This window comes from Xyrauchen texanus, chromosome 25 (assembly GCF_025860055.1).
Source record: "Xyrauchen texanus isolate HMW12.3.18 chromosome 25, RBS_HiC_50CHRs, whole genome shotgun sequence".
Taxonomy (NCBI): domain Eukaryota; kingdom Metazoa; phylum Chordata; class Actinopteri; order Cypriniformes; family Catostomidae; genus Xyrauchen; species Xyrauchen texanus.
This window is the reverse complement of record NC_068300.1, coordinates 20,234,967-20,248,117: the sequence shown is the minus strand read 5'-3', so window position 1 is coordinate 20,248,117 and position 13,151 is coordinate 20,234,967. Positions and strand designations below refer to the sequence as shown.

The window sequence follows — 13,151 nt, the reverse complement described above, 5'->3', positions numbered from 1 at the left end:
ACAACTTATGATTGTTCAAGAAACTACATTTTAAACTTTTACCATGATAAACTTTTAGTTTTTATAATTTTTGGGGATGTTCACTATAATTTCCTGTATCTTAACCATCAAAGTAATAACACAAAATTCTTATTCCTTCAAAATGTAGAGTTTTGGGAAGTTTGGGTAAAGTCAGAGCGATGGAACTAGTCGCCACTAACCGCAGTGAGTCTCATCTGCTCCATTCTCACAGTCATTCTCTTTGTCACAGGTCCAGCTCAGGGGAATACAGCGGCCGCTAGGACACGCAAAGTAGTTCATTGGGCACTTCAGCTTCCTCTTCTCTGTAAGACAGAAAGTGAGAGATAATACATACCACTTAAACTTTGTCAATATATTAAATCTTTAATATTTCAATTAATCCCCATTGTATGTTATTTACATTTTACCTAGTCCCTTTCTTTTATTTTCCCTTCATTGCATGTATACTTTATTTATATTCTGTCATGTCTAAGACGGTACTTAAACACGTGCAACCCCAATATACAATCATGCCAATAAAGCTTTGCTGACTCTGACTCTTTATTCTAATATTGATTATGCAAGCGCAAAATATATTGTATTTGTTGCCTTTAGAGAAAGTGATGTGTGAAGTATGCATAAATGTGCTTGTCTGACCTGGACAGTTCCTTTCATCCGAGTAGTCTCCACAGTCATTAGAGCCATCACAACGCCAGGAGGGGGCGTAACAGAGTGTAGTGAACTCACACCTCTGGAAGGTCATGCCCTTAACTCCAAGCAGGTAGTAACTAGAGCAATCAGTGGGGCCTGAGATAGAGCACAGCCAGTGTCAGAAATGAGCACTGTGTGTATGTGTGAGAATGTGTAAAAAACATATTTGACAATGTTACACTGTCAATAGAACTTGTCTATTATATGCTGATGTATGCAAGTTAGTTAAAATCACCATAAAGACATGTGTTCATGCTTCTAAAGCTACCCACATAGGCAACATGCTACAATCAGGCCCTATTGGAATTAAAGGAATATTCCAGGTTCAGAACATATTAATCTCAATCGACAGCATTTGTCGCATAATGTTGATTACCACAAAAATTAAATTTTTTGGCATAGGCCAATTTTTGCAGAGTTTAAACAGAAATGTGAAGCTTTTAATTTTATAATAGCAATTATATTAATTGTTCTTTTAAAACTTGTGTACTATTTAAACTGTAAAATTGATTAAATCGTCATTTAAATGGTAATTTAGTGTTTTAGTGCTTATGGCATTACCTCATCATGGCAACGAAATTGTAAAATTGGATATAACTTTACACAGAAAGAAAGTGATTTTATCACATTCAAATCATGTTAACACGAATATAGTTTATATTTTTGACAATGTTTTTGAAACAGAGTATTTTAATATAGATTTTAAAGAGTTTATGGATTGGCCCCATTCAATTCCAATGTAAGTGCCCCACTGTAAAAATACATTTTTGTGGAAATCAACATTGTCACAAATGCTGTCGATTGAGCTTAACTTGTATCGAAGCCAGAAATTTCCATTAAATTTGAGTACTAATCAAGTCCTTCAGGATCAATATTTGTGTAGAGGACACTTCTGCCCAACTTACTACAGTTTATCTCATCACTGGCATCCTCACAGTCCACCACCTGGTTACAGAGGCTAGAGTTTGTGACGCAGGATCCATCTTTACACTGAAACTCGGTACCACTGCACAGAGTCACTGAGGGCAAACAGAGACATATTGAGCAAACAATTAATGTCAATGTCACTTATTTATAGAGCACAATTAAAAACAACAACAGTTGACCGATGTGCTGTAAATAATATCATTAAAATATAATAGAACAAACTACAGAACATGATGTACATAATATGGTACACGATGATGGAATACAGTTAATATTGTTAATAATTAGAAAGTAAACAACTGGTGTGGGAAAGAGTGGCAGATAACCAGTCTTGGATTTGCCTTTGACAAACTACACAAGAGAGACAAACACATTGTGTTTCCCCATTTCCTTTCTCTGTCCATTTGTTTGGTTTGTTTGTCACTCACTGTTGCAGGGCAGCTCATCTGAGCCATCTCCACAGTCATCAGTGCCATCACACCAGGAACTGTGCTTTATACAACGTCCATTAATGCAGCGTCTGTAGCCCTTCTTACACATACGGTTAGCTGCAACCAGATAGAGATCAAATCGACAATTCAAACATCAAGCTTTCTAAACAAAGTCGAGAAACACAGATGCTGACATATTTATCAAATAGCCTAATTAATAATTAGATAAACTGCTGACCAGTCACGGCATTATTCTTACCACAGTAAGACTGTTTCTCATCTGACTTGTCCTTGCAGTGGGCTAGACTGTCACAGGTCAGGCTGTAGTCAATACAGTCACCGTTTCCACACTCAAACTCATCCACGCTGTTACAGGTTGTGTTCTCCGCTGAGAGAGACAGAGATATATGTTCAGATTATTTACTTCTCACATGAAAAACTGGTGCAGAAACCCTGGAAAAGAAGAAGGATATGAGTAATTGCCGCTGAAGGAAGTCTTCAGGTCCCTAGCCAGCATACATCAGGCCCTCTTGGACCTAAGTGTGTAGCAGCAGTAACGTTTTGGGGTCCAGGTGGCGGAAAACCATCTGGCAGTGTATACGGGGGCCAGCACGCCCCACACTCTTTACCCCCCTGTTGTCTCATCCCTGGCAACAATACCTGGAAGCAGTGCCTCTGAGCAACATCTTAACACGTAGTGTTGCGGAGGCATTCTTCAGAATTATCTCCCAAAGTGGGGATTCTGAAAGAAATCCTCACTGATCAGGGCATTGCTTTTATGTCACTTACACTATACAGCCTGAATGAATTACTGTGGTTAAATTGATTTGGACAAGCATGTACCATCCACAAACAGATGGTTTGGTCGAACTATTTAATTGGACCTTAAAAACTATGATTCGTAAGTTCATGCACGAAGATGCTCGGAACTGGAATAAGTGGCTTGAACTCCTGTTATTTGCAGTGCGAGAGGTCCCGCAAGCCTCCATGGGGTTTTCCCGTTCTAATTGTTATATGGGTGTAAGCTCCATGGCGTGCTAGATGTGACTGGGAGGAGGGGCCTTCACGGAGTAAAAATTTAATTCAATAAGTTCTTGACCTGACAGCAAAACTCCACACACAGGGATAAGAATCACAGGAGAATTTGCTACAGGCGCAAGAACGTCAGTCCCGGCTGTAGAACAGGGGAGCTCGGCTAAAGGAGTTTGAACAGGGAGATAAAGTATCCACATCGAGCTCGAAATTACTTGCGAAGTGGCAAGGACCATTTGAGGCCACACAACGAGTTGGGGAAGTTGACTATGGGATGGCCTTCTCCACACCATTTGTTTTAGACCAATTTGTGACCCTTCCGTTCGATTTGTTTGGGGTTAGGGTTTTGGTGGCACGAGGGGGACCTACACAATATTAGGCAGGTGGTTTTAATGTTGTGGCTGATAGGTGTATGTAAGAGACACTGGTTTCTCTCTTGTGGAACCCTGTTTTTCTCTCTCACCAACACAGGTGTTGTCTCCCAGCAGTTTGCGTTCTCCACGGCAGCTGCAGTTGACATGTCCTTCTGAGGTGAGCAGACACAGGTCCTGACAGCCTCCATTATTTGTGAGACATGCAGAAAACTCACCTAGAGAACACATACACAAATTGCCAATTTCAATAGACTTATACTTCCATACATTCAACCAGCCTTGTTAAAACCCAAGCTAGCACATTGGTATGCCAGTCTTCACTACTCACAGCTATTGGTGTCTTTGGCCACAGCGATAATGCCCATTGGTTGTTGTGGAATGTCAGCACGAAGGACCTTCATATCTCTGCCATATTTATCAGCCCTGAGCACAGCTCTACGCACCCAGTCTGTCCAGAAGATATACTCGCCATACACTGCCAAACCGAATGGATGCACTGGCTCATTCTTCAAAACCACCTGAGAGTGCACACAGGCAAAATTTACATTCACTTGGCTATACTGAAAATATTTTGTGTATAAATACAAAATTATGCAGGAACTCACAAAGCGACGGCTGCCGTCATACTCGCTGCGCTCAATCTTGTCCAGCGTGGCATCTGAAAAGTAGAGTTTCTCAGCACGGTGGTCAATGGCCAGACCGTTGGGGGTGCGAATGTTACTGCTGATAATCACAAGAACGTTGGCTCCAGACAAAGTCGCTCGTACGATACTGGGAGCATGTTCATTCCAATTAGTCCAGAACATCAGGCTGATGGAAAGAGCAGAGGAGGATATTTACAGAAGGATTTTGAAATGTGATGGTTCAAGGCTTTTTTTTTTTTATTTTTTACACCAAGAGTGACATAAAGCAACGCGAAACATCGGCAACCAAGAGCAACACAAATTTTTGTCAGTAACAAAAGTGAGCATAACTAAATAAACGTGCATGACTCAAAAGCTTATATCTTATTGCTAAGGTTTTTTGCATCAAGCCGGGAAAAAAAAGCAATGCATTTTTGTTGACCACAAAGCAACGTGAAAAATGCACACCTAGTAAAAAGTGTGCATAAATAAGTTAAATAACCCAAATGCTGGGGGGAACTATGAATTTTGTTGTCAAAAAAGCAATGCAAAAATATTGTCAGTAACTAAAGTGTGCATTTCTAAGTGAAAGCAAATGACCGAACAGGCCTTTATACTGAGCATCAGTGGGGTATTTAAAAAAATTATTTAAAAAATTACTTCCCTGCACAGCATGACCCAGCAAAATCATTTAAAATATGCAATAGGTAAACATAAAGCACATATAAATAAACATAACATACTCTTGACACTCATCCAGTACGAAGGCTCTGGGGTGGTCGTCCCCAGACATGGTGACTACAGTGTCTCTGTCAAAAGCTCCAGTGCGGCTTTGATCCACAGTGTGGCGCGTGATAGTGGAGGTGGTGTAGCTGGTCCAGTAAAGTGTGTCCCAACCACGGTGATAAGCCAAACCTTCTACTGATCCTACATCTGTTGAGACAAACATTGATATTGACCAATGAATTCCGCTCAGAATTGCTATTTCTGAAGCATTGAGTAACAATACCTATGCTATTGCAATTATTTTGTTAATTATACTTCCTGAAAATTAGAACATGGTGCACAGTATTATCCTGTTTTATAAACACTATATTTTCATGAACACTCTGTTCCTCATAGCCTCACTGCATATAGTAGCTCAAGCTTGCAAAAGGACACTATAGCTAATACATGGGTAACAATCCACCACACACACACACACACACACACACACACACACACACACACACACACACACACACACACACACACGTTCTAAAGGTTCCATAATGGAGCATATGTTCAACATGTTAGAACGCAAGTCAACAAATTTAACCTGTATGACAATTGTACAACCAAGTACCAAAACAGCTCTATTAACTCCTTATCCTTTCCCAGTGAACAGGTATGATATGTGTGCATGTTGATTTCAGTGGTTTGAAGTGGCTGTTGTTGCCGGTGTCTGTGTGTTTAGTAGCTTAGTGTCATCAGGTAATTTCATGCATGGGTGACTGCATTCAAGACTCCTCATCTTTAACCACACTGGATAGCTCTTACACAAACAGAGCACCACTGGAAAAGCCTCAGACAAAATGTTGGAGTGAAGTTTGTCTCGGAGCAATGTTTTTGAGTCAGTGTCATCAGAGAACTATAATTACCAAAGGAGTCTTAATGAATCTAATAAATCAAGGTCACAGTGAAGAACGGTCACTCTCCACTAAATTAATGAGCTCACTAAGGCCTCTGCAGAATCTAGCTGAATCACACCAATGTCTGCTTTACTATAGCAATTACTCCCACATCAAACAAGGAGGGTATTCAATCAAGCCGTTTAATTTTGGTAAAAAAATAAACAATAATGGTTCCGTTAAACACATCAGTCTGTAAACCAATGAAAGCATAACAAGCTCCTTATGCAACATCCACTGTTCACTTGGTTACAGACAATATTCCAAGTTAACAGTACAATCCTGCAAGACTTCACCACAGAAGCAGTGATGTGCACACATAGCAAAGGTCAGAATACAAAGTGTTAACTAGATAATCAAGTATCTTGGCCAAATATATTGTGGATATCAGTACTTGAAAACCCACTGAGTCTACCCTGAACCATAAGTCAGGAAGTTTCATCATGAGTTTTTGTTGTTTGGTGTAAAGGAGACCTTCCTACTACTCCTCACCCATTGCTCTTTTATGTAACTGGATTGAGGGGAGTTATCATCTTCTTGCAAGCCTTATAGCAGGAGAAAACTCTTTGACCAATGCACTGGAAGAGCGATGCAAAAAACTGGAATGCACCTAAAGAGTAATTACATTTATTGTAAGAGGAAAGTCACAAAAGACACTTAGCTTCAAGTAGAATCGACTGTTAGTAATTTGGAGGCCATCCACAGCTTTGGGGAATCATGTTTGCAGGGCTGCCTAGTTTTATACAATAAATCCAAGCAAACAAGGATTTTGGATGTCCGTAAGGTAAGCAAACTTTCACAATTCAAAATCAAAGATGTACTAAAATCTAAGAGTGGAGTCAATGTATTTTAAAATCTTCAGCCAAAAAGGAAAATCCTGTCATAGTTTACTTATCCTCACTTCTGGTTATGGGTTATTTCTCACCAAAACCACATTCCTCTAGAAATCTTGCAATGTGCAAGGATGGACGACTTTTATGATACTTTTGGGTCTTTGAGGTACTATCTACCGCCACTGTATCGAAAAGATGGCCTGCGATCTACTATTGAGTTCTGCCTAAGAAAAAAAGTGTTACAGGATTGGAATTATACGAGGGGGAGAAAATTATGACAGAATATTAATTTTTGGGTAGACTATTCCTTTAAATAAAGCTATGGTTTTACTTGACAAATTATGAAACCAATATTTATGGTAACCCAATCACTCTTTAGTCTGAGTGATACAAATTTACTGGAACTCATTAAAATGTATTCAAAATTTCAAGACAATTAAGCTTCTAGGTACCAAAAAGTTTTAACAGGAATTCTAACCTCCCTAGGGGGATATATCATGTGAGGGAGCTATTAACTTCAAATAGGGCTAATTATTAGCCTGAAGCAGATGGCAATATATGCCACTCTACTGATTTTCAAGGTCATCATCGTTATTTACCGCATATTAAAAGGAGTAGCACTGGTCCAGTGAGGGAACAGCATGAATAGTAGCCATGATTGGGGAAATCTACAGTGGCAATTACTTTGGGTTTTGGCTCCCACTCTGGAAGCAATAATCATGGTGTCGGGATGGTGGGCCACTCACTGGTCATATACATCCTGACCAGAAGGAATAGAAAAAATTGATTCAAGATGCTTCAAGGGCCAATACACTACTTTTGGCCTTAAGTGCATCTGACTTACTGGTGCTCATCTGCCAGCACTTCCACACTGCTGCTATGGCACTAGGCTACTGGCCCTTCAGCAGCTACCTGTGCAAAGCAATCAGCTTCCTGGACGTGGCCTGTAGCTCAGCTAGCGTATTCACTCTAGCTGCACTGCCTTTGATCATCATTGTCGTCATGTACGCCAAAATCTACAGCTTTCTGTGAAGGACACGGCTACAAGGGGGGCCCCACAGCTGGAGTGCTACCAAAGCCAGGTGGCCAAAACATCGGCCCCGTTGGTGTTGATCTTCACCATCTGCTGGCTGCAGTCATATGTCCTCATGTTCTTGCTCAATGGTACAAGCATTATCGCGACACAAGGACATCGCAACTTTGCCGTTTTCGCTCGGCTGCTAGTGAGTTCCTCGGTTGTGGCCAATCCAATCCTATATACTTTCATGTCACATAAGTTCCAGCAAGAACTGCTGGCATTGGGACAGGTGTGCTGCAAAGGCTGCATGTATGCAGCAGGAAGAGCCATAGTGTAGCCCTTTAATCCTGTGGAGCTTGACACCCCTCCCCAACCCTGTAGGTTAAGTACTGAAGAGTCCAGTAGAAGACTCAAATATGTTTCTGTTATAAAATGCTAAATCAATACTCCTCAGGACTAATTATGTACTGAGATAAAGAATAACAGACACATCTTTGACCTTCATTGATTTGTTCTGCCAGAAATAGAACATGACTTACCTGGGAACACATCTTGTATATTATGTAATTTTTTTGAGATATAAGACTCTCAGTGTGGCTCCATCTGTAAATTGTTACACTGTACATATTTTTAATGGTCGAAAACCAAATGTTGTTCACAGTAAAGCTAGTTTTTCTAGAAAACAAAGGTCTAAAGTACAAATTCTGTTGAAACTAACCTTTGAAGCAGCAAATTTGAATCTTATGACAGTTTTGGAGAACATGTATGAACACAATACAGGTAAGTACAATGTATCAAGTGCTTAAAGTTTATAAGTACATAGTTGTTAAAGACACCTAATATAAAATGCGATCCTTTATGGAAAGGGGCAAGGAAGGCAGAAATGAGCGCAATCCTATAAAATGATCTATCACACACTTACTCTCCACTATGGTCTTGCGATCTGTGCCGTCATTGCTGATCTGCTGAATGTTCCCGAAGTGGATGTCACTGTAGAAGATCCGGTTGGCATCCTTTCCACCGCCACCCCTGTAGTCAAAGGTAAGAGCGATGACATTCTTCATGTGCTCTGGATCTTCAAAGGGTTTAATGGGAGCATTGAGATTCATTTCATCTGACAGGTGAATGCTCTTCAGTATCGTGCGCTCAGAGTAGAGGAGGTAGCCGTCATAATCTCTGCAGCTGTGGCCGTCCTCTGCCAGCATGCCGTGTGCGCAGGCACAGGTACGATTGCCGTTTCCGCGAAACAGGCACAGCTGTTCACAGCCACCATTGTTGTATTTACAAACATTGCTGCCTGCAAAGAATTTTAAGTGATTTCCATTAATTTAACTTTATACAGTGCTTTAAAAACTGTATCTTGTCAAGCTACTCATAATTTAAAGTAGAGTCAAACTATTCTACTGATAATGCTGTTAGCTACACTACAAGCTAAAACAAAAAGTAGCTAACTACATTACTAAAGTAATGCCCCAGTTCACTTGTCTTTAAATCAATATAATGTTACAAGAACAGCAATGTAGCTTTCAATAATATTGCGCCACTACTTATTGTAAATAATACAATATTTTGTCACGTCATATTCAATCATTTAAAGGGACTGTTCACCCCAAAATGAAAAATCTGCCATCATTAACAAACCACCGTGCCACCCCAGATGTGTATGACACAAATGAAGATTTTTTAGAAGAATATCTCAGCTGTGTAGGTCTTCACAATACAAGAGAATGGGTACCAACATTTTGAAGCTCCAAAATGCATATAAAGGCAGCATAAAACTAATCTTTAAGAGATATTTAAGTCCTTTTTACTATAAATTCTCCTCCCTGCCCAGATGGTGGCAATATGCATGAAGAATGCAAATCGCCAAAAACAAAAAGAAAGTGAAAGTGGTGATTGATAGTAAAAAAGGATTAAATATTGATTTGTTTCTCACCTACAATTCTCATATTACTTCTAAAAGACATTTATTTAACCATTGGAGTCATATGGATAAAATCATGCTGCCTTTTTGTCCTCTTGGAGCTTCAAAAGTTTGTTACCCATTCACTTGCATTGTGAGTACCTATAGAGTGGAGATGTTTTTCTAAAAATCCTAGTATGTGTTCATACTATAATATCACTTTAGTAGAACATTATTTGGAAAATTAATAAAATTGTAACAGACCAAACTTTAACCAAATATTCAAACACTGAAAAATGTATAAACATTTATTAAATGTAAACATGCTTTAATTTTCTTTTTCAAACAACTTAGGATTTACATAATGCATAAAGTGTATAAAGCGCATATTCACATTTTCTTCTTAATACATTTTTTGTGCATTGTTAATACCTTGCAGTATTATTTTTTTAACACTGCTATTTAATGTCAATATCTGAAAAAGTTCATGGCTACACATTACAGCTATGTGGTCTGTAGTGCATTACTAATCTCACAAATCTCACTTGGTGATGCCTTTTGTTTGATATAAAGAGCTTTACTTCAAAGTGCTTGATTAAATGGGTACATACCTTGTTGCCTGGCACGGTTGAAGACTTTAATGTCTTTGAGCTGCACACCAATGCCTGTTCTAAGATAAACCATATCTGTGGCATTGTCCTTGTTCCCTCTTTTGATGGAGCCATTGGCATGAGTCCTATTGAAAATAAAAGATGATAAACAGCTTATTTCTCCTGAAATATATACCTATAAAGTCCAGAGTAAGAGTAAGACATAAAAACCTCTGAGAAGATAAATGAACATTATCAAAAAAAGAGAAACATGGTCATGAGTACAAAATGTGATGTAATAATAGGTCATCGTAAAGGAATGATGTGATTGTACCTGTCACTCCAATAGATGTAATCTTCAAACACAGAAACTGCAAACATGTCCATGTTGTTACTGGACAGAACCAGCTCACGGTTTTCTCCAGTCTCCAGATTAATGCGCTCAATTTTGTCTGTGCGGGCATCGCACCAATACAGCAGCCCCTCCTACAAATCAGATAAATTTACACACTCGCTGTAGGAAAAGGTTTCACTGCTAGAACCCTGTTTTAAGAATATTTATTGACAGTGTTGGGTATTAATGGACTACATTTAATCTGGAAGGTGTAATTAGATTACATAAAAAGTTGTAATCAAATTACAGTTACTTTTTTTCACATTAAAATAGATTTATCAACACATGCCATGAGAACTTCAAAAGTAATTAGATTATATATCTAAAAGTGTATTATAACAGATTACATCACTGATTACAATTTTACTTGTGTAATTTGTAATCAGTGACAGATTACAATTTAGAAGTAGTCAATCCAACACTGTCTGATATCCAAATCTCTGATGAAAGGTACTGTACAGCCTGATTATCAACTGTATTATGGAACAATAATCAACTTTCATCTTGTTCTGGCAAAGACATACAGTGTGTTTATATCCAAACCTGGTAGTCGATGGAGATGCCATTTGGCCAGCTGATACTGACATTGACAAGAACTACTCTCTCAGAGCCGTCAAGACGAGCCCTTTCGATACGCGGATACTGACCCCACTCAGTCCAGAACAGATACCTGTACATATACCACAAATATATCCAATAAATAAAAATGACTGATTTCCAAAACTAAACAGCAAACCTCTATTTTTCAACCCTAATTGCATTTCCTTTAATTGTTATTGGCAGTAAACTCATGTTCACACGCACAAATTCACAGCCTCACTTAATGTTTTGAGACATTCCCTCACCCTCTCTCTGGATGCACAGCAATGGCTCGAGGTTTGTCCAGACCCTGAGAGACGACTACGTAGCGGAACGAGCCGTTGAGCCTGGCCACCTCAATGACATCAAAGCCTTGATCAGTCCAGTAGATGTTCCCTATTTACACAAAACACCATAGCAGCAATATGCTCATAAATATCTAAAGCTTGTGTGAAATCTTAAATGTGTTTTAATTGTGTTGTTGTGTAATTGCACACCTGCAATCCAGTCAACAGTGATGCCTTCCACACGTCCGATTCCATTGGTCACAATGTCCTCTCTCCAGGTCTGGTCTCTCTTGGCTCGGCTGATAGTGCTCAAGCCCATGTCAACCCAGTAGATGGTGTCATTCTCTAAAGGGCACAAAAAGCACAAAGCACCTCATGCTACAGTAGCTCCATTGCAAATCTTTGTACTGCTTGATCTAACTGTGTATAATCTGGTATTTGTGGACTCACCAGCATGGAAGTCAATGCCAACAGCTAGAGAGGTGCCTGACACTGGTACCAGGGCATCAGACTTATCTGATGGGTCCAGGGGGATGCCACGGATGCCCTCATGCACAGAGTACAGCAAAAAGGAGCCCATGCCTTCATAAAATAGTGAAGTACACACACATTTTAGAACACAGTCATGTAAAACCAAATGGTGTACATCGGCAAAGTATGTTTTGTGTGCGTTTATAAGTGATATTACCTTCACAGGACTGTTGGCCACTCCTCAGGCTGTATCCAGCTGTGCACATACAGGCTCTTGTAGTTGGTGAAGTTGGCAGGCAGAGCTGAGAGCAGTCACCATTGTTCTTACTGCAGAGGTTGGTACCTAGATATCAAAGACAAACACGTAAATAATATCAATTATATCTTCACCTATTTATAGTTTGTATAAAGGATGTCAAATGTACCAGTACTTCATTGATATATATATATATATATATATATATATATATATGTTTATATAAAAAAAGATAATTAATTTTGTTAAATTAGACTTTATTTGGAATAATACAGCAAATTCTAAATGTTATATACAGTATATAGCCACTTGTACCACTCTATAGATATAAAAACATTTGGCTAATATAAAACACATCTTTACCCTACAAAGTGCTAAAAGAACCTAAGAATATACAAAAAAAATGCAAATCTTCCATTTCTAATAGTTTTCCTTGTATCTGGCCATGATGTTATATCATGTTATCAGTATTGCCATGATTGAGAAGAAATTATTGCAGTTAAATTTTTACCACAGTATGCCTTCATAAACTTCAGTGAGTTCATTATTTTGTGCTGTTGCGCTTGTTCAGGTGGATTTTCAATATACTGTATAATCAATCATCACCCGCTTACATTGAATATAATTAAATGAGGATCTTTTTACATAACCAATGTCATTGTTTCTGTTACCAGATTTTAAAGTAAAGTTTTTTTCTTCAAATCTTCGGCCTTTTTTCTCTTTCATTTGAAAAACAGAAAATAGCATTTTAGAAATTTCGGTTCATCCGTAAAAATATATCTATTAATAAACTTGTAAATAATCAAGTATGCAATGTATGCAAAGACCAATACACACCCAGGTGATGTATGGTCTCATTGTATATCTTCATATGCATCATGGGTGAGGTGTTATTTCGGAGAACCTTCCAGTTACCCCCATTATTTTTGTCACATGTACCGATCTTTTCTGTGCCTTGATCCGCCCACCACAGCTTATTTCCTGCACACAAAACAAAATATGCCAAAAATTTATCACAAATCACATTTTCATTTCTGAAATCTATATAGACA

The 13,151-nt window shown here is 38.8% G+C and overlaps 1 protein-coding gene across 1 annotated transcript in view; it reads right to left on the bottom strand.

Annotated features, from left to right (window-relative positions):
- LOC127618341 (low-density lipoprotein receptor-related protein 1-like) overlaps positions 1 to 13,151 on the bottom strand; it is a 204,399-nt gene that overhangs the window by 44,513 nt on the left and 146,735 nt on the right. The window contains exons 33-50 of the mRNA XM_052090702.1: positions 12,937 to 13,080; positions 12,061 to 12,186; positions 11,823 to 11,954; positions 11,583 to 11,717; positions 11,352 to 11,481; positions 11,050 to 11,176; positions 10,447 to 10,598; positions 10,134 to 10,258; positions 8,542 to 8,916; positions 4,842 to 5,031; positions 4,081 to 4,285; positions 3,804 to 3,993; positions 3,565 to 3,690; positions 2,329 to 2,457; positions 2,067 to 2,186; positions 1,617 to 1,730; positions 658 to 807; positions 201 to 323 (exon numbers count right to left, since the gene is read on the bottom strand). Of these exons, the coding sequence (XP_051946662.1) occupies positions 201 to 323; positions 658 to 807; positions 1,617 to 1,730; positions 2,067 to 2,186; positions 2,329 to 2,457; positions 3,565 to 3,690; positions 3,804 to 3,993; positions 4,081 to 4,285; positions 4,842 to 5,031; positions 8,542 to 8,916; positions 10,134 to 10,258; positions 10,447 to 10,598; positions 11,050 to 11,176; positions 11,352 to 11,481; positions 11,583 to 11,717; positions 11,823 to 11,954; positions 12,061 to 12,186; positions 12,937 to 13,080 (2,793 nt within the window). The remainder of the gene's footprint in view (positions 1 to 200; positions 324 to 657; positions 808 to 1,616; positions 1,731 to 2,066; positions 2,187 to 2,328; positions 2,458 to 3,564; positions 3,691 to 3,803; positions 3,994 to 4,080; positions 4,286 to 4,841; positions 5,032 to 8,541; positions 8,917 to 10,133; positions 10,259 to 10,446; positions 10,599 to 11,049; positions 11,177 to 11,351; positions 11,482 to 11,582; positions 11,718 to 11,822; positions 11,955 to 12,060; positions 12,187 to 12,936; positions 13,081 to 13,151) is intronic.